Source organism: Corvus cornix, chromosome 1A (assembly GCF_000738735.6).
Source record: "Corvus cornix cornix isolate S_Up_H32 chromosome 1A, ASM73873v5, whole genome shotgun sequence".
Taxonomy (NCBI): domain Eukaryota; kingdom Metazoa; phylum Chordata; class Aves; order Passeriformes; family Corvidae; genus Corvus; species Corvus cornix.
In genome coordinates this window covers 13504561-13531109 of record NC_047057.1, presented here as the reverse complement: position 1 = coordinate 13531109, position 26549 = coordinate 13504561, and the positions used below count along the sequence as shown (strand labels likewise).

Below are 26549 nucleotides of genomic sequence, written 5' to 3'. Positions count from 1 at the left end.
GTTTGGTTTCAAACCAATTAGTAAGTGTCATTTGTGATCACTAAAAAATTATTCCTCATAGAATATTCATCATGAAAACACAGGAATGTTTAATAATACTGAGTTTAGCTTTCTTTGCAGACAGAAATTATTTTAAATTAGGGGCTGTTGCATAGTCTGCTTCTGGTTGTCCATCTGTTTAGGTGGTTTCTCTGGACTGGAACACTGCCAACCATTATGTGTTGGACATTTCTAACCACACTGAGATAGGACTAGATAATACCTACAAGGGCAAGAATGTATCTGATTCTAGTACTTTTAAGGTAATTAATGCAAATATGATGATTGATTCATCTCTATATGCGGAGAGGCCTGGGTCACTGCTATGAACTGCTCAGGTGTGAAAGGCTTTGTAAATAAAATACACTGTAGGGCTAGAATGAAGGAGACTGGGAACACTATGTGTCAGTACAGAAACTGGAAACTAAGTTTGGGACTTGAAGGTAACTCCAAAGAGAAAGATAGGAATGGAAGGAGCTGTTACGAGAACCAGACTGCAGAAGGGCTGGAGGATGGACTGGGGGATGGGTAAGGTAGAGCTGGGAAATACGGAAGTGGTGTTTGCATTGCTACAGGTGAAGAAAGGTAGGCTAAGATTAGATCTTGTTGAAAATAGTTTAGGTAAGACTGGAGTGGAGACCATGAAGGTTTTTCTTTATCAAATGTTGCAGTGTTTTAATTACATGGGTCTAGTCTTTATAGAATGAGCTTAAATAAAGTAGTCTTCCAAAGTCCTAGTCCATTTAAGGGGTTTATACCAAATTGATTTAAATATTTCTGATTTGCTTTAGATACTCAAAGGTGAACAGGATATATGAAATTCTGCTAAATTCCAGGGATACGACTGAGCAGAGACTGATGTGGGCTTTGGCTGAATCTCTGTATAATCCATCCCAGCCTTTTAAATTGGTACTTTCGTGTATCTGTGTCTCTTCAAAACTAAAGCTACTCTGAGGTTCTTTCTGTCCAGATAAGATAGTATGTTATTGTTAAACGCCTCTCCCAGACTGTAATTCTATTTGTGGTTTCTACTGTTGACTGTTGATTGTTAACAGGTTCTGCAATAATGCAATTAGGTGATCCAAGAAGAACATACAAAGCATTAATAAGCCACATCTGCATAGAGCAGAGTGAAAAATATGATTGATTAGCCATGATACTCATCTAAATAAGATAATATAATTCATTTTGCCTCTTTCTCAGGTTAAAAACCTGCTCTGTCTTAATCCTCTCAGAAAAAATCAATGCTTCACTGTGTTCTTGATCTGCTACTCAGTGCCACATGAAATTCTGAGCTATTGTACATTGTTACATTTATGGTAACAAAAGATTTTAAGCTTTGGGTAAGCTTAAATGGCGTAGGGAACTGAATAGTATGTTGCATTAGAAAGGAGAAATCTTGCATCAAAATACTGCAGTTCTTGGGTGATGAATAATGTCATCTGTGTGGAAGAAGAGGTGCACTCAGCTGCTTATTCTTCTCCTTTTTCACCTCCCTTCTGTCCTTCTGCAGGTAGCACCCCCAGTAAGTTCCCATTTGTGTGAAGGTTTCAGAATGCATTGCTGGCTGACAGCTGAAGTGAGGGGAGGGGACTGCCTTTTTTCAGTGGCGGAACTGGATCCCAGTGCCTGTGCTAGCTGCAGGCAAAGCTATTTCTTTTGCTGCACAGTATTTCTTTTTCTTTAGAGGACTTCAGGTTTTTTTCCTTCATAGTAAAGTTTTTGTATGATACAGCTTTGCCCATTTGATTTTATTGGGACTAACCTTTGGTTTTTTTAAAGCCTAAAGATGTAAAATCTGCTTTTATAAATGCAGATTCTGTAACAAAAAGAGGTCAGTTTTGTCATGCTTCTCCCAGTGGACAAATTTACAAGAGGACTTGGAAGACTGAGATTGTTGTCAGGGTGTGGGTAACACTGCCAACACTGAAGAAGTGTTTGGGGTGTATATATGTGCTTGCTCTCTTTCAAGCTGTCCTCAGTGAAACCTGATGAAAATGACTGCACAAGTCCATTGCTGCATTCTCCTGAAACTGTAAGAAGAACTAGGAAGGGAAAGTGGAGCAGAAAGCATGTCTTCTGGCTCATTCCTGAGCAGACTGCTGTGGTAAAGCCTCCTTTGAGCAAGCAGGTGGATTAAGGCATCTCCAGCAGTCCTGCCAACCTACAGTTCTTCACCAAATTATCTGCAAACTTTCCTGTAGGTGTGTGATACAATAAATTTGAACTTTTTATTAAGAAGAAAAAAAACATTTTTAAATTCTATCCAACAGCAAGTCTGACCTTGATGGAGATCTGTCTGTAGTTGAGTATGAAAATATTAGATGAAAAGACTAAACAGCTTCTTAAAGTTCATTCCTTTTAAATACTCGAGGGCACTTTAGGGCTGTTGACAATATATGCACAGGTTCCAGAAATGAGATGTTGTCACTTGCATGGGTAATTATTATCTTGTTGCAATGACTAGCAGGAGAACAAGAAAACCCAGATGGCTTTTGGTAGATATTTAAATCATTCAGAGCATACCATTTAAAGGATATTTTGTCTGAAATAGGATTTTAGATTTTTTTGTAAAGAGAGAAAAACGTGTTATAACCCTTCAGTAGCTAATTCCTAATGTTAATTGTTAATACTGAATTAAAAGTAAAACTTGACATTTCTGGTTTGTAATGGCTTTGTTCAACCATCTAACAGGGTGAGCATGTACATAATGACATTGTGAGGAGGAAGAAGAAAACATCTGGTCACAAGCTTTTGTCCAGATATCAAAATTAGTAATGAGATTTTGTGTCCTTATATTTCTCTTCTTCAGTAGTGGGACTTGAATCGGCAGGTGCAAGTTGGGGTAGCACAAGGACAGGAGAGGTGCTGCAATCTCACCTTCTGCTCTCTAAACTTCATCAGAAAGGGCCAGCTGTGTTTTTAATAGAGAAGCCACATCTTCAGGTGTGAACTGGTTTGTTATCAGTAAGGGGTTTAGAGATTGGTCAAATTGTGTAAGAGATGAGAGAAGCATTTTAAAAAGCTTGATTTGGCTCAGAAGCCCCCATTTCCATGTTGCCCAACTAGTTTTCTAAATTTGGTATTGTTTCTACTCTGACTTTATACTCTCCCTACACTCAAATAGTGCATTGTAGGATAAAATTTGTAATTGTTATGGGCTAGTCAGTCTAGCTGATCTGTCCTCAGAGGTGCCAGATACTTTCTTTGAAATTGCTGTCACGTTGGTAGCCTAAGGCTTGGTAAACTTTGGAACATTGCTTGATGTTTCATGAGATAATTCTTCACAACAGTTCCTGATGCCTTTCTGTCCCATTAGCTCTTAGCCATCTGTTGCTTTGATTACACTATTATGGTGAATAAGTGTTTTGGCAAGCTATTTAGCTGTGTTGAAAAATCTTGTTTCTTTGCTTTCTAGTACTTTATTGCTACTGTTTCTTTTTTTTTTCCCTCCTCAACCTTTGTAGTGCAAAGCTTCTTGCTATTTCCTTCTTGTTATTCCAAGAAACAAAAGGCTGACCTAGTTTGAGGACATGATGAGGTTTATAACTGTGCTTTGTGGCTGTTCTCCTTTCATGTGAAAGCCCATCTACCAAAAGGGGTAGTGTATTCCAAACATGGGCTCACAGAAGGTAGATGTTATAACCTAACCATATTTAAATGTTTGGCTTTGGGACTCTTGCCTCTTAAGGCTTAAAATGTTCTTTTCTAATCTAGCCAATGTGTTATATCAGTATTACCTATTATATTTCTATAACGAATCATAATATTTTAACCTCTCATTCCTCCCAACACTGCAAAGGCCAAAACAGGAATATCTGGGATATCATTAGGAAGAAGCCTGTACTCTCTGGCTTTACACATTTGACCTTTTCATTTGTTGCTCAGGTTTTAGAGATGAACAGAGTAAAAGACAGATGGAGTGATAATGAACACAGAGATGAGCTTCCCTAAGTAGGTTCATTTTTAGGAGTAGTGATACACCAATTAATTTTTTTAGGCATGGACTTTTGGAAACAGAATAAAATACTGTTTTTAGACTGAAACTGAATTTCATTGGCATTTAATTTCTACTTTTAGTTTTTTGTTACTTTTTCTTCAATTAAAGTAGCTGAGTTATACCTCAAAGCAAGAATTCCAATGATTCTTAGTCAGTTATTAATTCTGCTCAGTAGGTCATCTTGCCTTGACCGTGAGTTAGGTGGCCAACTTTTCTTCACTGTTTACTTGTTTGAACTCTTTAAATTGAACTGCAGCTTTTCCTGGAATAACTTCTAATTTTTTCACTTCTGGTGTCTGTGAGAGATGACTAAGAACTGGGTAGCTGCAAGTGCTTGCAAAACTTTCTCAGTCACTTGGTCTTCAAGTAGTACTTGTCATTAGGGATAGTAACATTATTTATGGGAAAATTATTTGAAGGAGGCAGCATGTTGTAATGGTAGTGAGAGGAGAGAAGGGGCAAACACTGTAAAGGAGCATCTGACTGGGGATTTCCAGCCTCACAAAGGGGTCTTTTTTTGACCTTGTAAAGCAGTACTGTGTTGGAAATTGCAACTGCTGTGTTCTACAAACAAAAGGAGCTGTGTGAAGTAAACTTAAAAAAGTAACTGAAACAGTTCCCAATATAGAAAATCTTCTGTCAAATGAAATTAGTTAATACTAAATGCCAGTCAAAGGTACTCAGAAGTATAAGATGGAAACTGCTTTTGCATTTACTCTGTAAGGACTGCAGTAGCCTTTTATATTCCTCGTCAGAGAATATACGTTAATTTACGAGTTTGGTTATTTCAGTGCGCATCCTGTTCTAGGATTGTTGTATTTTAGTGCTGATTATTTCTTGATGGTTAGGGAATGTTGTGGTATTCCTTGCTTGCCACATTGTCAGACCACTCTGTTTAAGTGATTCCTGGAATAATTAGTAATTATGGATCTTCCTCCATCTAAGCACCCTATGTAATTATTTTTGAGCTGGGTTACACGTCTACTGCTTGCATATGGGACATGGTAAATGTTTTACATAAGAGGTGAGGATGTGACAGCACGCTGAAATCACAGCTAATGAGTAATATCTATCTATCTATCTGTATATGTATAGATATCTGTCTAATGGCGGTGAAAATTTTCTATGGGGTTTCTGCCACAGCCTCTCCTGAACAGGGTTATCTGCTCTCTGCAGAATGGTAAAGATTTTCAGAGCCACTGTTCTGATTTTAATCAGCACAATAGAAATGTTCTTGTATACCTTAGTAGCTATGGAAGTAATTTCTAAGTGAGGGACTAGTCCGAGTTTGACATCTCTGTATATGGTCCTTCCAAACTGTACTGTAAAAGAGCATTTCCTTAGAGAGGTGTTCTGATTATTGGTGGTGCAGGTCCTTGTGAAATTTAACTGCATGAAAGTTAACAGTTAATTACATTTGTAACACTACTTCTTCACGAAAGTAGTAGTAATTGCCACAGATAGTATTGACCATAAATATTTTTGCTAATTAACACATTTTCATTTGAGAAGGGAGTTGATAGTCCACACAGGTGAAAACCCTGTGGCATGGGATCTTAGGGACAGACTTGTACTGGATAAAGAAATAATGATGTGAAGTTCCCTAAGACAGAACTGGATAGAGAAGAACGATCCACATGGTGAATCCTGTACTGTGAGAAGGTGGAGTGTGAGTTTGGAAGCTGTGTTTGTAGCACTTGAGCCATTAGTTTTGCTTGTTAACCAAGTTTCTTATTTTTGGTTCAGCCTTATGCCAGGAATCTTCCTGTCACCAAATTAGCTCAGCGTCATCACCACACTCCCTTGTGAGGAGCAGATTTGCTCATCCAAGCTGCATTTCTAATGATGAAAAAGATTATTGCTCTTTCCTTAGCGATGCTTTCAGAAAATTATTCTGATAATACTAGTGGCAATCATAAAATAAAAAACTACAATTTTGGACCTTATAAAATAGTTGCAATATTGGAGTTAACACAATAGAATTGTTTGGTTTCATCCTAGGAGATATTTTCAAAATAGAAATGTAATATATATTTATTTAAGTCTTTAATGACATTTGTATTTAGTCTTCATAGGGTTATTATTTTTGTGGGAAAGAAAGTGACCAAATGGGGTTGTGCTCTGAGAATGACTGTAACTGCCATGCTGGCCTGGACAGCATCTGCTGGGTTATTGAGTCCAGTTGCCTGGTCTTTGAAACAATGGCATGATGTAATTGTGGAAAAAACCCCACATTCATACTAATGACTGCATGACACTTACTTCTCGTCTTGTGTATGATTGTCTACAGAACCAAATGGAATGGGATGGGATAAAATTAATCAGAAATTATGTTAATAAAATGAACAGTTTTCATTGATAGAGAAAATGAACAAATGCATCTGGTGTGAACATCTCTTCATAGTTTTCTGCTGAATGAGTATGTTTTGCAAAAACATAAAGTGAAATACCCATTCTGTTTTTTTCAGGTGATGACTGGTATCAGCCTTCTGACAAAGCTGTCTAATCTATTGTCTGATGGATGCTGAGAAACTTTGATGTTGAAAAATATTTGTGAGACTTGTTTCATGGTAGAACTAGCTTTTGAGCATGTTGATTTTTCTTCTATTTCCTTCATATGTTGAATTGATGACTCACTGAATCTTCTTAAGCACTTACATTTGTGGAATTTAGTTTCCATCTATCTGTAACATACTATGTTGTGAGTTGCCAGATGGAGGAGTGCTTTGAATGGAGAAGGGTATTATTGGTGGACTTAATGCCACCTCTCCTTAACTCCCTGATTCATTATAATTTTTGCAGTCTGAAGATCACTGTAGTTAATTTTTGAGTAGGTAGTGTTGTTTCCCTACACTTTGTGGGGTCATGTTTTTATTTCACTTGTGTATGCTTGTGTTTATACGAGCTTAGATTACACTGTATTGCTAACATATTACTAAATGCTCCTCTGTTTTTCTTTGACCTCTATGCTCTTGATTGCCATAGCTTCAAGTTTATGGCAAATGTACAAATTTTTTACAGACAGAGATTCTTAGGAGAACACTGAAATTGCTAAGTTTGGTTGCCTGCAGTGGCAGACAACTTGGTTATATAATACTGCTGATGAACTCATCAAATTCCATCTCAAAAGTAGTTATATTATTTTCCATATTGTTCCTGTTGGATAGCTATTCTGAATATTCTCTGGTGTGATTCCATTTTCCTTTGTAGATCACTGTTGGGGTTAGTTCTCTTTAACTTTGAATGCATACTTTCTTCTTGATAAAAATTATGGCAGCCTGTCGAATCTCAGAACTGTTTAGCTTTAAGCTTTGTCAGGTAGAAGGAAAATGTTAGGTACAAATCTTATCAATAAAATCTGTTAGTAGTAGCAAATTCTGAAATACTGGTTCTCAACTTTTTGTGCAGTGTGTATTAATGATGAACAGTTTAATTTTGAGATGTCTATACAAGCCTTAAAGTACAATAATTAATTTCTGCACTGCTTTTCAACATTTTCTTTTCACATAATTTTTGTCCCAAGTGGTGCTTCATTTTTTTTTAACATATTGTCTAAACCTAGAAACTAGCTGTGCATAAAAATTTCCATTCTCTTAGGATTAGTCATAAACCAACAATGGACTGTTACATAGCTTGTCTGGGGCATATGAAACAAAAACTGTTTTCTGAGGTGAGAAAATTACTGTATATGAATCAAATAAAAGAATACACTTTGTTCTACATTGTCAGGGATTTGATATGTCTCCAATTCCAGTTATACAAGATGAACACATGAGCTAGAAACCCTCTATCTTGTGGCCATGTCCACAATTTAAAGCAAATAAGAAATAGGCCACCTGCATAATCTTTGTTCCATTCTGATTTTAATTTTGGTACTAGATTTGGAAGATACTTTGAGTATCAGCAGTTTCCATAATGATGTATTTTGGTTTGAAACTTCTGGCTAAAACCAGTTCTTTAGAAATAAAGCTCAGGCTCTCTTGGAGCATGTTTTAGTGTCTTTCATGCCCAGTAGATGCAGAGTTAGTTTGCTAAACTGTCATGTGGGAGCTTTAAGATTGATTATTTGCCTGCAATTATTTGTGCCTGTATTGCCTGTTTGTCAGAAAAGTAAGTATCTGGCCATTGATTATTTAAGGCTGGATAGTGCCCAGCTCACCTTTTGATGCTGTTCTACTTTTTATGATTTAATATATGAACTTTAGAGCCTGGCTGAAATCTAGTTCAGCGCTCCTATAGTAGTAGTAAGGTATTGATTTTGTATTACTGACTCACTACCTGGTTTCATAATCATGTAAGTATTCTGTAAAAATTAGAACAATTTAGGAAAGGTTGGTAAATGAGGTGTGTCTTTTCTGTCTTTTCTTCCTTTCAGTTTCATTCTCTTTTTCTTCCAGAGTCTTTTCATTCTATTCCCTGTCCTCTTCCCATTTATATTTTCTTTCTCTTGTTCATTCTGTCCCCAAATTCCCTGCTTGCATTATAGTACTCTTCATTTTCTGACATCCCATTAATCTTCCAGTCTTTATGGCTTACTTTCCCACCTCCACAAGCACACCCACAGGATGCTTAGAAATTTTACAGCATACCAAGTTGTCAAAAAACTAAACCTACAAGTCCCAGACCCGTAATACTATGCTGGGAATGCTCATTAACTCCCACACTGTTTGGAAAAAGAAACTGGTATAGTTAGTATAAGGTCTGCAAACCATAATGCATGCCTAATATTCCTTTGCTTTCCACTAAACCTGGGAACGCCTCATTGGAGCTGGGAAAGAAGATGAGACCTGGTTTTTTTTGCTTTAACTGTGGTTTTGATCTTTATAGAAACCCTAGAAAAAGTGGCATGAATGTGCAGTTATAGGGGTGTGACCTCTGAAATGTTGGGTTTGAGGAGAGCATTGTTTGCCAACAGATCAGAAAACCTGTTGCCATAGGTGGATGTACCAGCAAGTGCATCCTCAGCACAGCAGCTGCACCATGGCCAAAGCCAAAGTGGGCTTTGTCCTGGGAAGTGCCTGTGGTCTCGGATGATTCTGTCCAGCCTGACTGCCAGCATTTCTGTCAGACGATGTTCTTTACTGCTGGCACAAGTCACTAAGAAAAATGACAAAGGACTGCATCTCTAATGTGTGTGTGATCAACTGATTGCCCCCTCCACTAATTGCCTGTGAATGCTAATTAAAAAAGCAGTATTCAGTGTATGGATGACAGTGCTTAGTTTCCAAAGGCAATAATTTGAGGCTTTTCTCTTGCTAAATAGCACTCATGCCAGTGTTTAGTGTTGCTAAGTGGAATTATCATCAGATTCAATCTTAATCAGAGGTCTCTTAAATAGTGGACCTGGACAGTTTTTGGATAGTTTTCACTGCTCTGTATTGATTTTTTTTTTTTTTTTTTTTTTTTCCCCAAGCTTTGGAAATAATCACTGCATTACTTTGTTTCTTAATTCTGCTGTGAGGAAAATAAAGTTACTGTCAACAGTAGAAATAGAAATGTAGAAATACAAGTTTAAATTCTGCAGTAGTCAGTAGCAGGGGTTTGACCTGCTTGCTTCTTATTATCCTTCGTTAGTACTTTTTTTAAAGCCTGTATCACATTTAATGAACTATTTGGGACTTAACTGACAGTACTGTAACAAGCAGTGCATGTTAAAACAATATTACTAACTACACCATAGCTGAATAGAGTTGTACTGTAACTAACCCCAGAATTACTGGATCAGTTGCTGATAACCCACCCCAGGTTAGATACTGCCAGCAGGGCTTCCAGTTCCTTTCTTTCCATTCGTCATATTCTGAGGATAGCACCAAAGGGATCTAAGCAAAGCATTGCTCAGAGATCAAAGGAAATCAGTCGTCTCCTTTTACCCTCTGTTCTCTGTTTTGTGGTAAGGATGCCAGTAACTGAAACAAAATGAATTAGCAGACTGAACTTAAAAGATGAACTTGCCCACTAAAATGCTGTCTCATCATGGTTAAAACATCCCAGTAGAACAGCTAAAGATAATCATTATTTTTAAAATATCTTCTTTCTCCAGAATCCTACGCAAGTGGGAACTGCTCTTCAGGTTTTCCATAATCTTGGAACTTTGAAAGATACCATTGCTAATGTGGTGGATGGATACTGCACAGTCCTGGAAGAGAACATAAAAAATGCTTTGGATATCAAAGTATTGACCCAACCATCTCAAACAGTCACAAGAGGTATGATTCTTGTTTTACAGAGAATGGTAACTGGTTATGTTTTTTACAGGAGTACTGTATGTATAAAATGGAAGAAACTCTCACATCCAAGCCTGTTCTAGAAACATTTCCCTGCTTGCTTTAACCAGTAGAGGGTGGGAGTAGGCATATCTCAGAAATCATTTAATTTGGCTTTGCAAGCCAAAATCGGGACTGTCTGATATTTGGCTCGGACGTTTTCCTTTATTCCTCCCTGCCTCTCCTTCCTAACTTGCACAGAAAGTTGTCCTCATTAGGTTACAACTTTGTGGCATTTTCTTAGCAGTTTCTCATGGAAAGATGACTCCAAATTCTGCTTTCTTTGTATTGGTGGGAGGACTACAGGTTGAAATTATTTGCAACCAGTGGAAGAAACCTGCAAGTACGTTGTTATGCTTTTGTCAGGTGGAAGTTGTTTCAAAGCAGACTATTCAATATGAAGAAATGTTGCACTATTAAACATTTAGTTTTGAGTTAGGTCAGATACCAGAAGATATTGAGGAGTTGGGTGAGCAGGCAAATTTGAACTTTGGTGATACAAACATTTGATTTTTTTTAAACAAGTCTTGCAACAAGGTGGGGGTCCAGACCCATAATCAGTGGCATAATAAAGAAGTGCATCCTCTCTCAAGGGAAGTGGTTGTTTAGAAGCTTCATGCCCTTCTGGAAGGAATCACTTTTTTTTAGCAATTTGTCTATGCATTTAAGTCCTGAGCTGGTAATACCTTTATTTTTCCCGGATGCTCTTTCTGCCATTTCACTTTGCTATTAAATCCTGCAAAACTGCTCATTGGCATTACTGTGGTGTTTCTGTGGAGGTCTGAATTGGTAGAGCATGTAACAGTTATGAGCATGAAGTATCCCCACTGAGCTTCAGAGTTCAGTCAACTTCTCAGTTCAGACATCTGAGGCCATTCACAAAGCTCTGTTCTGAAGGTATTTTAGGCTGCTTTAAAAAAAAAAAAGTATCTGTCAAAGTGCACAGAGATCTATATTTCTAGTATTTTAATTTTCGTGTGTGGAAGCTGAATTGTGCTGCTGTGTATGTTTAAAAACAATTTAGGTGGCCCTGGTAGAGCTGCTATGCCAACACCTGGGAACACAGCAGCTTTTCGAGCAGCCCTCTGGACAAACATGGAGAAACTCATGGATCAGATCTGTGCTGCTTGCGGACAGGTACTCTGCAGCTAATTCCTGTTTGTCTTGTCATGCAATTTTGGATATAAGAATTTAGATGTCACTTTCTCTCTTAATAAATCCTTTCCTACAGGTGCAGCATTTGCAGAAAGTATTGGCAAAGAAAAGAGATCCTGTGTCACATGTCTGCTTCATAGAGGAGATAGTTAAGGTAAAGTTTTAATTTAGATGAACATAGTTTAGTAAATCTGTGAAGAAAAATGTGATGAGAGGAGGAGTTTGTTTACAATTTTACAGTTCCATAATTTTTTTAAAATTAAGTTGATGGGAAAGTGTTGAAAGTCAAACTAACATTGAAGGATATATTTGGGGTCTGTGGGTTATATCTTTAGGATGTAAACATGTTCATTTTGTTGTAATTTCTTTTGTTTTCTTTTAAAGGGAGCTGATAAGGCACCACTGTATGGATCATTAATGTCATTCTATAATATGATGTGATTTGAGTAATTAATTAAATCTGTTCGTTTGCATAGGAGAATGTGTCTTCATCTATCATTTTCAGCCATCTGTTTCTCACTTCTTGACAATTTCTCCCTTGAAAAATAATCATGGCTGTTCTTTTGAATACCTATTATTTTCCATTCATTTGCATTTTTTTTTATTCATATTTGGAATAATTTGATTAATGGTCTCCTTCAGTGTTAGGAACAGGATTACTGAAACTGTCTCATCTACCTTAGTAAAAAAGAGCAAAAACAAAAGATGTGTTCCTGCTGACATCTCTTGCCAAGTGTATAACTGGATTTTTAATTTACATGGCCTTAATATTTGAAATAACGTGGGGAAGCTCTTCATATGCAAACGTGGTCTTCTCAACAGTGAAAGCAAATAATGAAGGTTAAATACAGCCTTTATCTGTCTCTTAAGCCCATTTCCAGAAGACGTTGCACAGAGCATCACTTTTCTATGAGGCACTTCAAGCTTCTCTTTTTGTGTTCAAACAAACAAACAGACAAAGCCAACCACAACAACAACAACAAAAAAAACCAAAACAAAAAATCCCACAACCCCCCTCAAAAAGTTTTGAAACTTTTAGCATATTTTCTTAATTTAAAAAAGTTCAATCTGGCAAAAAATATCTATTGCTGCCTGGGTGGATCAGCCCTTCAGTGGATCAGCAGAAACCTGGAGACAGACTAGAAATGCTGAAAGGCTCAGGAAGTTTGGATGGAAAGGGAGCTTCGAAAAATGATCTGTTGGTGTTCATGAGTGGCTCCCACCCTGTGCCCGTGCTTCTCACTTTCACTCTTCCCTCTTGCAAAACATCACTTGAAAAGGAGTTTTTCGCCAACTGAAGAAGGAGCTTTTCCAGTTTTTGAGGTTGATGATTGAGGGAAGCCAAAAAAAATATTTTATCATCCTGGAGACTAAATGACCAGGGAAAATGAATTTCAGTGTAAGCAGGGTAAGGAAAAACTCATTAGAAAATAAAAGACTTACTGGGTTGTCTTATGCTAAGCCTGTTCCATGATCTCTCTGATTACTCTTCCTTCACTTTAAGTTCATATTGCAGGATTGCATCTAAGTGAAAAATTGTATTTCCCAAATAAAATCCATCTATTTACTTTTCCACAGTTATCACTCTTCCAGTTACATTGCTCTTTGGTGAGTGTTTTGGTGTAGTATAGTGCCAGGCTGGACATGGTCATTCTCAGTGGGGCAGCTAAGGAGGAGTCGTACATCCTTATCACATGTTCTGCTAGCAGAACTCTCTCAGCATGACACAGTACTGCTGATGGTACCGATGCTTTACTTACTTCTTGCCTGAAATGGTTCAGTATGCACAGTGTTTTTCTTGGACATTCTCACAGACCATTTGTTCTGGTGTTTCTTGAAAAAGGTGCGGCACCAGGCTGCAGGTGGGTGAGGTCACACCAAAGAGTAGAACTGTTGTTCAGACAAAACCAGGCAAGTACTGCATGCTGCTGAAATTCAGGAGCATATGTACAGATGGCTGTATGGGAGAGTATGAATTGTTTTAGATATAAATAAGAAATTGGTGTTTTGCCATTTACTAATGAAGATTCCATCTCATATTAAACCAAACTGAAATGTGTTTTCTTCAGCAAGTGTTCTGGAGGGGAAGAGAAGTTGCATTTTCTTTATTGTATTCAATTTCATTAATAAACTGAGCAAATGAACAAAACAAGCCGAAGGTACTAACATTGTACCCATTTGCTAGAGCAGCATGCCCACTCCAGAAGATAGGAAAACGAATCATCCACTCTACAGTCTGTGCACTAATTACTGTTACTGATGTCAACATTATTATTATAGTCATCTTCTGCAGCAGCTGCAGTACCACTTTGCCTGTCCATCTGCTTCCTTGTTTTGATTACTGCAGTGCAAGTATCATCCTAGGAAGCATAGGAGAGGAGGAGACCCAGCCTTTTTAAAGCACAAGTCCTTTAATAGCAAGGAAGCTACTTGCCTTTTTTTTTTAAGTCATCATTCCCTTTTTCCGTTGGGGATTTTTTGTGTCTTTCTCTTCACAGATAGCACAGCCTGCAGTTTTTCTAATTTTGTATTATTATCTCAAACATGTGCTTTCCGGCTTCCTTATTACCTGTTACCTTAATATTTAGTAGTGTTGTATCATGCTGTATCCAAAAATGTAGTTTTAAAAGCTCTAGCTAATTAATTAAAGGATTCACAAAAACTCTCTTTTTTAAAAAAACAAAGGAAACAAAACCTGACAGATGAAGAAACTGAGGTACAGAACTTGGAAGATTTTAAATACTGCAGTTCAGCAAGAGGGCAACAACACCACCTGCATCTTTTCTATCCTATGGTTTCTCCTACAGAATTCCCTTCCAATTTTTACCAGCTTTAGATGTGGCCAAGAGTTAAGTAACAGACTCAGGCTTACATGAGGATCATGGAAGAATCTGGAGATTAAATTTATACTGCACATTTTTTCCCTGTGCAGATCTAGATTTTGGTATTTTTCCTTTGTCATAATATGAAATTAATGAAATCTTGAAAAGAAATTATGCACTCATAGTACCTTCTAAAAGCTTCATTTCATACTAGTCATGAACTATAGATTCATTATTAATTTTTACACATTTAAATTACAGATTTGATTTTTTAACAAATCTATGAACTATTTAAAGGAGAAATACGATTGAATGGACATTTTTTGGGTTTTATGTAAGAAAAAAAGGCCTTTAATGACTAGATTTTAGTTGAAGAGTGCTAAAAGAATTCAGAATTCATGGAGTTTCTAGTTTTGGGGAAAATGAATAGAGCTTTCATTGCACACATTTTTTAAAAGGTAGGGTTAATGCTGTCATAATGTTAAGAGTAAAAATTAAAATTACAAATAAGATTTAAATAATGTAAATTTGATATTTTTGTTCACCTAATGACTGGTTATTTATATCAGTTCTTTCAATTGCTTCATTCACTTTCAGAGAGCTAATAAGTTATTTCAGTTTATTCTGCTTTATTGCTTCTCTCTTTTAATGTGTAGTGACTAATCCTTCCTCAGCTGTTGTAATGCCTAAACTACAATTGACTTCAGTGTAAATCGCAGCAGAACATATTCTGTGACAGCCACCTTCCTAATTAGAGATAAGAGTCCTTCTTAGCCCCTTGTAAAAGAGTTGAAAATGATCTTTGCTCCTCATCTATTTTGGGTCCTTCACTCCTACATAGGCGTCAGGGAACAGTTCTGCAAAGAGGAAAAGCAGCCTGAAAAGCAGCAAGTCATTTTTAGTGGGGGTTTGGGGTGGTCAGTAGAAAGGATGAGCTGGGGTCTCTCCGCTGGGCAGAAAAGTACAGGCAGATCTGTCCTTGCTTGCCTTTGGCTGTCCTGTTTGCAACCAAGGCACATCACAAACCCTGTCGTTTATGTAAGCCTCTGGGTAAAAAAGTGAGCTGAGAGTTGTAGGGAGTGTTATTATGTACTTTGTGGAGGGCTCTTATCATTGCTGCTGCTGATGAATGTTTGGTGAGTAAGCAGGCTTTTTTCCTGAGTTGTCAACACTGGCAATATGAGGTGTTAACGACACAGAAAGAAATGTCCTCAGCATTATATAAGATAAAGAAAATAAATGGAAAATATAGATATTTATTGACAGAGTGTACTTATATTTCACCTTCTTATTTCTCCTCCCTGTCCAAACTTATTAAAAAATGTTGCTGCTTTGAAATTATTCACATCTATCATCACATATTCACATTCAGTTGACCCAATTAAAAAATAATCCCAAGTGGAAAAAATTGAAAAATAATCTAATTATTGTCTTCTGTGAATTCAGAAAATAGTATGGTTTTCACCAATTATTGCAAGTATATGATTTATTTTTCAGTATTTTTTGTAGAAGCAGAATTGGATTACTTGCACATCATTTCTGCTGTGATTTCTGTTTGTTATTTAAGCAATAATGAGGTACTTTGTGAAGATCTAAACACAGGTGGATGAGCAGGTTTTTGGTTCCCAAAATATTGAAGACGCTCTTTGTTTCAGATCTACAAATTGCCCTGCTGAATTCACTTGCAGGATTTTTGAGAACTCTTAAAGAGCGAAAAAGATCATAGCAGTTAAAAGTCCCAATTCTCATTTTGGATGGATCTGTGTGCCCAGACAGCCGTTCTAAAAGTAATTTGATTCTAATTCACATGGGAGGGTCAGAGCCTGTGCAATGGTTTTCTAATGACACTACGATTTCTCTAGAACTTTAATTCTGTTTCTCTGACAGAAATGTGCAGCTGTGAAGAAAAGGGATGGTGTGGAGGTGGCGTGGGTTAGTAGGTAATAATGACCTTCGTTCTTTTTCACTTCTGGTTTGATGGTGTTTGTGCAAATTGCAGATCAGTGATGACTGCAAGTTATTAAGTCAGTTGGTTTTTAGTCAGCTTGCCATTGGAAAAGAAATACATTTACCAGAAGTGCTGCCTTTTATCATCATTCTTGTCAATCTTACCTTAACAGCTCCAGGCTGAGTGGACATGGTAACAAACCACCCTTTCATCCTTGGAGGGGATATGGAGTAGTCAAGGTGAAAGCATAGTTTGAATTGAAGCTGTACATACTAAATCATTTCTCTGGGTAGAAGAAAGCTGTCAAATCCCTGGGGTAGTTACTGGCTTTTGAATACTAAGTTCATTTATTTTCAGTTGATGCATATCTTGCAGGAATATGGAAAGATTAATTAATGTTTTAAGTAGTTTTGAAGATCTAGGACACTGTTTAATACCTAAGTATTTTTCTTCCTTACAAGTTGGTTTTTCTGAGGGATCGCTTAAGAATTCCAGTATTCTATGGAATGCAGAGTCTTAACTTTATATTCTAGTCAAGAAGGTTTTAAAAAAAAAAGCAAACCAGCTTTTGTTTTGTCACCTGCATAAAGAGACCTTTTTAAAATGTTGCACTACTGCTGAAAGTCTAGAAACTATTGCACCTTGGATATAAACTGATCAACCCAGTGTAATGAAATTCTGTGCCCTGCAGTAAAACAAAAAAATCAAGGTCATTTTTAAAATCACAGTGTCATTTATTGACATCTCTGCACCTGTAATGTATAACGTAAACAACATTAGAAATTTAAATTCACTCTTATTTTAAGAAATTTAATCCTGACTACTTTAAGGATATAGAAAAAGGTTATTGAAAATACACTCAGAATTTGTCTTTTCTTTACTGATTAATTACACTACTGAGGATGATGGCTTTTTGTTCACAGTCTAACATTTGGCAATTGTGTTGCTATAGAAATAGTGCAAATAGATTTCCTTATTTCTGTCCCATAAGATCTTGCCGTATGAAATTGTTAAATTATTTGCATTGTTGCTTTATTGGTGGAAAAAATATTTAGACTGTCCTTTAAATGTCTTCTGTTTTTAGAGCAACATTCGCAAGTCCCGCATTTCTCCATGGCAGAGCGTTTGATTACAGATAGAAAACACTGTATGTATTAGTATGCAAAGCCTGATTTCAGGAGCCTGCAGCAACTGGCTGCATGGTAATATTCACTATATTGTTTTACATTTCAAAGAGGCTTCACAATAAAGATGCTTTTCACATTCTACTCAAAAGTATCAAAATTTCTACAGGGAAAAATAAGTTGGAAGTGGTTGTCATGAAGTAGGAGCCAGTTTAGAATCAGTGGGTCAGATTTATTATTTGAATGTTAAAATAGCTATTTTAGACACACAAATATGATAATTCACAGATGGGAAATGATACTCATTAAGTTCTAAATTTACAGTGTAGAGGAAATAGAGACATTTGTAAAAATAAATATATGTCCTTTCAGCATCTTCTTACATTCTTGTCTAATACTGAAGACGGGGGGTACTTTTATTGTCATTCCTTGAGAGATACCTTGATGATGCTTAATGTCAGATACTAAATAGTTGTATTAAGAACAGAGCTAAAGAGATTAATTTCATTTCAGTAATAGCAAAGTTAATTAGTAGTTCGATATGGGTTTTTAAAATGAGGTAAGGTGTTTTTATGTTTGAAGAGACTTGAAATCAGTTTTCCAGGCTTTAGCATTAATATTATTGTATAGTAACAGTGACTATAGATCTTCTAATATCTTCACTCTGATGTTACTGGTACTCAGCCCACTATTGTTCAGTGATTTATTAACTTATTAGTAACTGTTAGTGAAAATGGGTTATATTTTTTCAACTGGGAAAACAAATCGTTTTCATGTGAGTTAGAAGGGGTTTAGCACATTAATTGTGTCAGTCTGTAGTTTTTTCTATAATCTTGCAAGCAGGCAACACTGAATCTAAATTTCAAATCTATGCAGTCAATGCATCAATCTGAGTAATAGTGTTGCTTCACACTATTAACAAGTCTGCTTATGTGCTGTAATACCATGCACTAAAGATAAAAGGACTACTGAAAAAAAAATTAATAGATAAGTATAAATTCCCCTCCCCACCCATTCATTCCATACCAGTAAAAGAATACTGATCTAAATCCTTTCCTTACCACCCGCCATTGCATAGAAGATGATTGAGTCTACAGGCTCTCCCAGTTGCACTGTGTTCTGAAACTCAGCTTTTTATCAGTGTGGGATTAATCATGAATGGCCCAGTCGAATGGCCAGGCCCAGGAAGTGGTGATCAGTGGTGCAGAGTGTAGCAGTGGGTCAGTGGTGTACCCGCCTCAAGGGGTCAGTACGAGGTCCGGTCCTGTTTTCGTTAGTGATCTGGATGATGGGCCAGAGTGTACCCTCAGCAGGTTTGCTGATGACACAAAACTGGGAATAGTGCCTGATGCTCCAGAGGGTCATGCTGGCGTCAAGAGGGACCTCAAGAGACTGGAGGAATGATCTGACTGGAGCCTCATGGAGTTCCTGGGACAGAGAGCAGGATGAACTATCATTGTCCAAATGTCTCCTGGCACTGGCATTAGGCAGTGTTATTAAGCTGCACCAGGGGAAGAAGTTTAGGCTGGACACTGAGAAAAAGTTCCTCACAGGAAGAGTGATTGGGCATTGGACAGGGGTGCCCAGGGAGGTGGGGGAGTAACAGTCCCTGGAGGTGTTTAAAAAGACTGGATATGGCACTCAGTTCCATGGTTTAGTTGACAGGGTGGTAGGTCATAGGGTGGACTTGATGATCTCAAAGGTCTTTTCCAACCTAGTTAATTCTGTGGTTCTATTATAGAATCTCAAATGTTTTATCTAAAACCTGCTCTATTATGGGAAAGTTGCGCAGAGTTACTGTTTGTGCCGAGTATTGACAATAGTGACTTTATAGTAATAGTTGAAATGAAATAGTTACATAAAGTGAAAATACTTTTAGTGCATTACTGGTTATGGCTCTGATTGAGCAAAGCATTTAAGCATATTTTAAATTTCACATAAGTAAGATATATAATGGAAGTCGAACAAACTACCTGCATCTATTATTTTAATAAAGATAAACATTGTCCAGTTCACATACACAATAAAGTGAGCCTACTGTTGAAAAAATGCATCGTCATTTGTGGTCTAGCCTGCTGGACATATTTTGTCTGATTTCTGGGTATCATTTTCATGAACAAATAATTCCTGTGTGAATAGTATGTGTGACCGAGTACCAAATTTTTGGACAGTATGAAAAAGGGGAAAATTACAGTGGCTGGGCCAGAGTGCAGTCTGATTGTTGTGTTTTTCTATTTTACTCTGCACAGATGCAAGTGGGTTACCTAGAAATAACATTTTTAAAAGTAGCTAAGTGTCTATAGTCCATATGTCTGTCAAAAGTATCTTTCCATTCCCCTGGTTGTGGCCAGCTGTCCAGCAGGTGAGAATGACAGAGGGTTGCCTTAATTTATGTTACTGGGCAGTTGTTCAGTTCATTTCTGAAAATAAAGAATTAACAAGAGGAAGACAGATCTAAACTGTCTTGCACTGCATAAGGGATTGCATAGGGGCTACTAAATCATGTAAGTGCCTGCTCAGCTGTTTGGTTTTGGGGAATAAAGTGGTCACTGGTCACAGGAACAAGAGCGACAGTATTTTTAATTCACAGTTTTTGTTGTTAGATATTAGTTTATATAAGTGTGCTTTAGGCATAGGAGCATTTTCACAACAGATTTTTATTAGAAAATAGCCATTTCTGTGGCTGATCTTACTTCCCCACCATTTTGTAGTAGTAGAAAGTATGATTTATGTTCAGATTTTCTGTGCTGTGAGATCAAAATAAAGTTGCGAACAGACAGTATCATTAATTCAAAAATTGCTGAGTGAAATGGATCTGGTTTGGGGGGAAAGTTCTGTTTTGCCATTATAATCTTACAATTGCTTGCAATTAATGTTCGTAGATTTAATTTGGTTGTATTTCATGATGGAGAAAATATGTATATGTCAACCTGAATCTTGCCTACCATGAGTTTTAAATGCCATCAATTACAGTTAAGATTCTTTTGTTGAAGAAAGAATGTATCGCATGACAAGAGGAAATAACATTGTATTTTATGCTAATGTGCAATAATTTCCTTCTGGGAGACTTTCAATTATGTACGGGTGTTTTATGTAGGCTTTCTATGTACGCAGTATGCACCTGAGACAGCTTTGTGCCAGATAACAACGCCTCAGCTTCCAAAGGTTTATGTGTTCCCTGTGTTGTTAAACACATACTCGGGAGGGGGGCAGTATGACAGAACGGTGACCTTTTTCCAGTGTTGTTGGTTATGGCATAGGAAGCTGTTGGAAAATGATTGCTACAGAGCTGAAAAGATAATCGGATGCAGTTCATTACTCATCTTGTCAGCTGCTCCTGCTACAAGGGATTGTATCACAAGATGTTAATCTGCTTGTGACTAGATTTCAAAGCAAGCATTTTTATTTTGGAGGGGGTGTAAGTAATTTAACATCTTCCAATTTTATTTCATTTTCAGAAGCAAGAGAAATTGAAAATTCCTGATTTAAAGTCTCAGAATATTAATTGATAGAAATATTAGTACATCCTTCTGGGTTATTTTACAAATACATGATGATATACGGCAAAAAGCTATTTAATTGCACAAGTTGTTCTTTTTAAGATAATTATGAAGTAGTGTATTCCTTGAATAGTGGAAGTTAGTCTGCTAGCACACTTCAGTGTGTTCTGCAAGACAACAGGTATTAGACACAAGACAGCTTTGGACCAAAAAGAGTCCTATCTACACATTGAATCACAAATGTGGATGTACCCAATGCTCCCATACATTGTCTACCACTGAGGATATTTGGTATAAGTGTAGAGGAGGACTATATTCATTATTTACAGATGGGAAGATGACAAGAAGGTAATTTTAACTAGCTGATTTTAGTTTTTTGAAAGCGAAAGGCCCAAAAGAGCAGTTACTTTCTGATACTGTCAGTTGCTGCTCACAATGCTGCATGTGAAGCACAGGGGAAGGCTTACAAACTTTCCATTGCGTTAAGATAATCCAGTAATTTGCTGTGTACATTTCAGGCAAGCAGAACTGCCTTCTCCTCTTCCATATTCATCCTGCCTGTCTTTTTCAGTCCTTGAAGAAGTTGTCCAGTACAAGGGACATTCCTTTAATTTCCTGCTAAGCTGGAGAAAAACACTCCTTTTGCTACCCTTTCTGCATCATTTTCTAGTATTGATTATTGTCAAATGGAATTGCACATCACATTTTAAGCAGTTAAATTACAATTCTCATACAGGCATATATCTAATCCTTATTAGAACACATTATTTAAAAAACAAGCAGTGAGAGTCTTAAATGTACTTTAAAAAGTAGTATACTGAATTAATGTGTACGCAAAAGAAATTACAGATTTAAACAAAATAAATTGTTTCTGGATGGTCATGGTTGCATATGACGCTTCTTACTCCCTCAGGAGTACCTAATGCTAATGCCTTGCTGTATTCTAGTTTTGGTAGCTACAATCCACCCACTTAAATACCCCCTGGTGTATGCGTAGGCAACAGTATTCTCTAGTTCCTGCCACAAATGGTCTTACATGGTCTTCTCTGTGCTATTAATCAGCAGCTATATTTCACCTCCAGAGAGACTGCATCTCAGCACTGCACAAACTGAAATCTCGTATCATGTGTTATAGAAGCAACCAGCACTCTGTAGATAGTGATTTTAGTTGGTTTGAAACCAGGGCATTTATTTTTTTCCCCTAAACATTTTTGACTGAGTAGTCAGTCAGTATGAAATGTTACGTGACTTTTCCACGTAGCTTTTCCCTTCTGTCTCTCCTCATACATAATACAGTTGGCTAGCTGAACCATGAGGGCCTTCTTCACTACAAAATTCTGATCCAGTTAATGAACACCATTTTCCCAGGTCAGAAGACACAAGATAATGAGCGGAGGCTAATTGGTATGGGTGTGGCTATCTATGCATGAGAACATATGTATGTATATATGTCTGAATTTATATTATATATGTATATAGAGATACATAGAAAAGTTATGTATTTCCACAGCAACATGAAATGTCTTCACATGTATGTTACTGTTACTTGTCACCATGTTGAATCTGACAGGATAGGAATGTTGATGTGCAGGGTACATGGCTATTTGTTTTCTGGACCCTTTAATCACTGCATTTTCTGCTGAGACTGTGACAGAGATGTAGATGGTGATTACAGTAATGAAAAAAAGTTGTTTGAAAGTGCTTTGTAAGTATTTTTCCACCTCCATTAGATTATTTAGAATTTGAATTGAGTTACCATGCTCAATAGGAAACTGTTGTTCCAGGTTGGAATAGAGAACATGAAAAGCGATTAATTTATACTTGATGTGAAAGGCCATTTGTTTTATTGTAGTCTTCATGTTCTAAATTTGAAACTGTGAAATAAAGAATTAAGTAATTTCACGTTTATGCTATAGCAATAAATTTACCAAAGAAAAGAGATTTTATGCAGTGAACCTTCTGAATCATTTTCTGATATTCTGATTTTATTTTGCCCATTTATGAAAGTCAAGTATAATTTTACAGAAAATACAAACATAGCTGTAAAATAAATTACTTCAGTTTCTAAATCCATCATTGTCCTCAAGCAGTCAAAAATGAGATTCTGTAATCCCAGTTTATTTTAGCATTCAGTGTTAATTACCGTACATTTTGAGTTCAACAGCATAAAAGATGTTCTCTCTCGATTCTTAACACATGACCCATAAACTTTATCCTTGTTTATCTTTAGTGATAAGGAGTAGAGTTGGATGAATTCCTCATCTAATTGTAGAGTTTATGATGATAATCCTATTTTTTATCATTACTTTTAGCCGTATCAGTATGCCTTTAACTGATTTTCAGGTTTATATTAATTCTTTAAGATGATTTTTTTTTTAACTGAAACTTGAGCTTGAACTTGCACTCTTTTAATGAACAGATCTTCAAGAGGGATGCAGTGGTACATCTTAATGAATGACATTCTAAAGACCTTCATTTCTTTGCCTGTTATTGCCACTGCAAGTGAAAAGAGCATTTTTTTTCCTTTATCATCTTCAGTAGTAGTAATTCATTTTGGAGTAGCCATACTTTTAAATACAATAGATTATCTCCACCTTTTTGTGGTACTGCTGGGCAGTGCAGAAGATGAACTGACTTTTTTTTTCTTTTCTGATTATCATTCCTATATTGATTTTGTCCAACTGGTTAATGTAGCAATAGGGTCAATGGATGACGTTCACCATACACAGAAGAAAACCATTGTGTTCAGAGCGGGTTTTCTCTTCCCATGACAACACTGAACAGTCTTCCAAGTATCTAACAAGCAGGCAGGACAGGATACTCATCCTCATCTCCTGGAATTTTTTTTCTACCTCAAGCACACAGACAGGGATCAAAAATCAAGCTTTAATGCTTGATTCTAAGTGCCAGATGTTGGGGGCAGTAGGGAAGTAGCCTGCCTCTGCCTACCTGTCCTTTGGTGTGCTCCCTTGTTTCCACCTCCACTTCTGCCCTGCTGGCACCAGGCAGCTGTGAAGTTCACTGTATTTTCATGTGTTTTATGTTTTTGGGAACCACAGCTGCTCTGTGTGCAGCACGCAGTGGGTTTAGTCCCTGGTCGGAGTTTTCAGGGTAATGGCAGTAAATAATTGCTATGGTGTAGCTGGCACGAGAACTCCCACGGAATGGGAAGGTCACTGCAGTGCAAAGAGATTTTCTAACACATCTCCTGAGGTGTGCTGCTTCGGGCTGCTCTCACACCCCTAGAGAGCTGGGAGCATTTCTCTCAGACTTGGAGGAAAATATTTCATTCGAGACAAGACTGAAACTTTTATTTTTTTTTTCTCCAATGCTTTTTCTAGCTCTAAAACCTGAGGGAAATTTCTCAGATTTCACTTTGATTTTATTCCCAGTGATGAGGAGCAGCTTTGACTGGAAGCATTTGCATTGTTTGAGATTCTTTGAAAAGGATATGTTTTGAAACTTGTATTCCTTTTGTCCCTTGTTCTCAGGATGGCCAGTCTGATATTTTGTACAAATTTTGGACTGCAGTAACCCAGACACTTTCCTCTCAGTTTCAGTCAGCAACAGACTGTAAGTATTCAGTATAAATGATTTTTAATGTGTTCTGTAATTATTTTGAATCTTGCTTTTCAGTAAGCCCTTTGTTGGTATCTCCTCTACCAGAACTATAGCAGTGGTTCACTCAGTACAAGGTCTGTGTGTTTGAAACTTCTGGGTTTGTAACCCGACAGGATCCTCCTAAATTAGGTTTGAATTTTCAGAAAGAAATATTTTCTGTTTCATTAAATAGTTATCTAATAACAAAAAGTATTTTTCGAACTGTATGTGGAGGTAAAAATGTTAGTACATTTATACTTTCTAAAGCAAGTAGGTTTGCCAAATTCAAAATCAGTAATTTGATTTTAAAGATAAATTCTTAGTCTTTTCTTGTTAAACACTGATTGGTTGTAAAAATCCGATTTCAGCCATTTTTTGGATACCGTTATAAACAGGATTTTAGTTACTTCAAAATTGTCTTGTATAAATACAGATAATCAGCTGGTGTTCTGATTATACACAATTTTCTCTGCATGTGTAATACGCAAATAGCAGATACAATCAAGGAATATTAAATATAAATAATGTGTTAACATAAGGCAGTTCTATTACCAGAACATGCTAATGCAGCATGCAGTTGGATCATAGGTGAGTTTGGTACTTTCATAAAAGTATCTTTCACGTTTGCATAGAGTGTTTAAAGTTAATCTTTTGCACATAGAGGCGAAGTGCATTAGATGTGCATTTATCTTTGTGATCTCAGCTATTGCACTGGCCCTTCAAAATTTGGACCTTCCAGGCTTTATAGCAGCAGTATAATTTTGAGGAACTAGCTGGTGGATTCATGTTCAGTGGTTGCTAAGTAACGAGATGATCCCAAAAGAAAATGTATGCATCTTGTGTTAAAACATATTAATTTTACTGTTTGCCTTATGCATTGCTTTAAGAGCAGTATGTACATACCCTGCGCCTCCTGTGTTCAAACTGAACACGTGCTACCTGTTCTCAGCCCTCAGTTTTAAGATTGTAAAATTATGACATCAGTTAATGGCACCAACCAACACTACGGAACTGAGGGAACTCTTACATTTTGTCAGCTGTACTTTTTCTAACAGCTATTCAAAACTATTTTATTACTTGCAGTTTTTAATAATGTGTTTTATATAAACATTTATAGGGGGTTTTCAATGTGAACGATGTTTTTGTTTTGATACAGCTAAGTTTTGGGGAGATAATGTTTACAGTAAGCAAATTTTTTCATTTAAGCAAGGCATCTACATGAGAATGTTCATTTTTAACATAAATTTCTGGTGACTGAATCTATTGACATCAGTCAGATTCTGGATCATATATATCAGAGGAAGATGAGATATCAGAAAAATAGTGTAAAAATAGGAATTTATGGCAGTTTACAAGGTTTGCTATTAGATCATGATCTGCTTTTGTGAGGTTGGGATAATCTTTGTAAACATAGCTTCGTTACCTACGATAACTCTTGTGTTTGATAATAAATGTGAATCCTCCAATATTCAAAATTAGTATATATTTGAGTTGAAAGCACAGGCTGGGTGAAATAGGGCAGATGTCTGGAACCTGAAAAACCTAGGAATGAATGGAACAGTGTTAATCTCCTAATGTAATGGGAAATCTATAGAGTATGAGTGACGTTAGATCAAGATTAACAGTTGCTAAAGCAGTTGTACATTTGTTTCATTTCCTGTTACTTGTGGCAAGCCTTTCTAGGCTGAAAATAATGCTTCTTTTTCTGCTTGCTTTGTCATTCTTTGACAAGTTTAGGAATTGCATATTAAATACCTTGTTTTAAGAAGTGTACATAAAGGCATATGCTTCCCTCATTACATTTCTGAAGACTTTGGTTCATAGGAGTTATCTTTGTCTGTTTTAAATTGTTATCTTCAAGGTTGCACAGCCCCACATTTTTCCTCCATCAAGATATTGTTAGCAAATCTCTAGATTTAGAGATTTCCAATTACACTTTGGCTTTAAATGAATGATGATAATAATTAAGTTTGATACCAAACATTTACTGTACAAAATAAAAAAAGCTTTTCATATCCAGTCTTCCAGTTGGGGGTTTTGTACTGGTGCTTTAGATCCTCTGTCAAGTGCTTTTAATATTATAGTTATGTCACTTTGA

General features: G+C 36.8%; 1 protein-coding gene across 2 annotated transcripts in view; it reads left to right on the top strand.

The window, feature by feature from the left end:
- COG5 (component of oligomeric golgi complex 5) overlaps positions 1-26549 on the top strand; it is a 185291-nt gene that overhangs the window by 112588 nt on the left and 46154 nt on the right. For both annotated transcript variants that reach the window (XM_039570346.1, XM_039570347.1), the window contains exons 8-11: positions 10080-10245; positions 11327-11439; positions 11534-11611; positions 24343-24424. In XM_039570346.1, coding sequence (XP_039426280.1) covers positions 10080-10245; positions 11327-11439; positions 11534-11611; positions 24343-24424 — 439 coding nt within the window. The remainder of the gene's footprint in view (positions 1-10079; positions 10246-11326; positions 11440-11533; positions 11612-24342; positions 24425-26549) is intronic.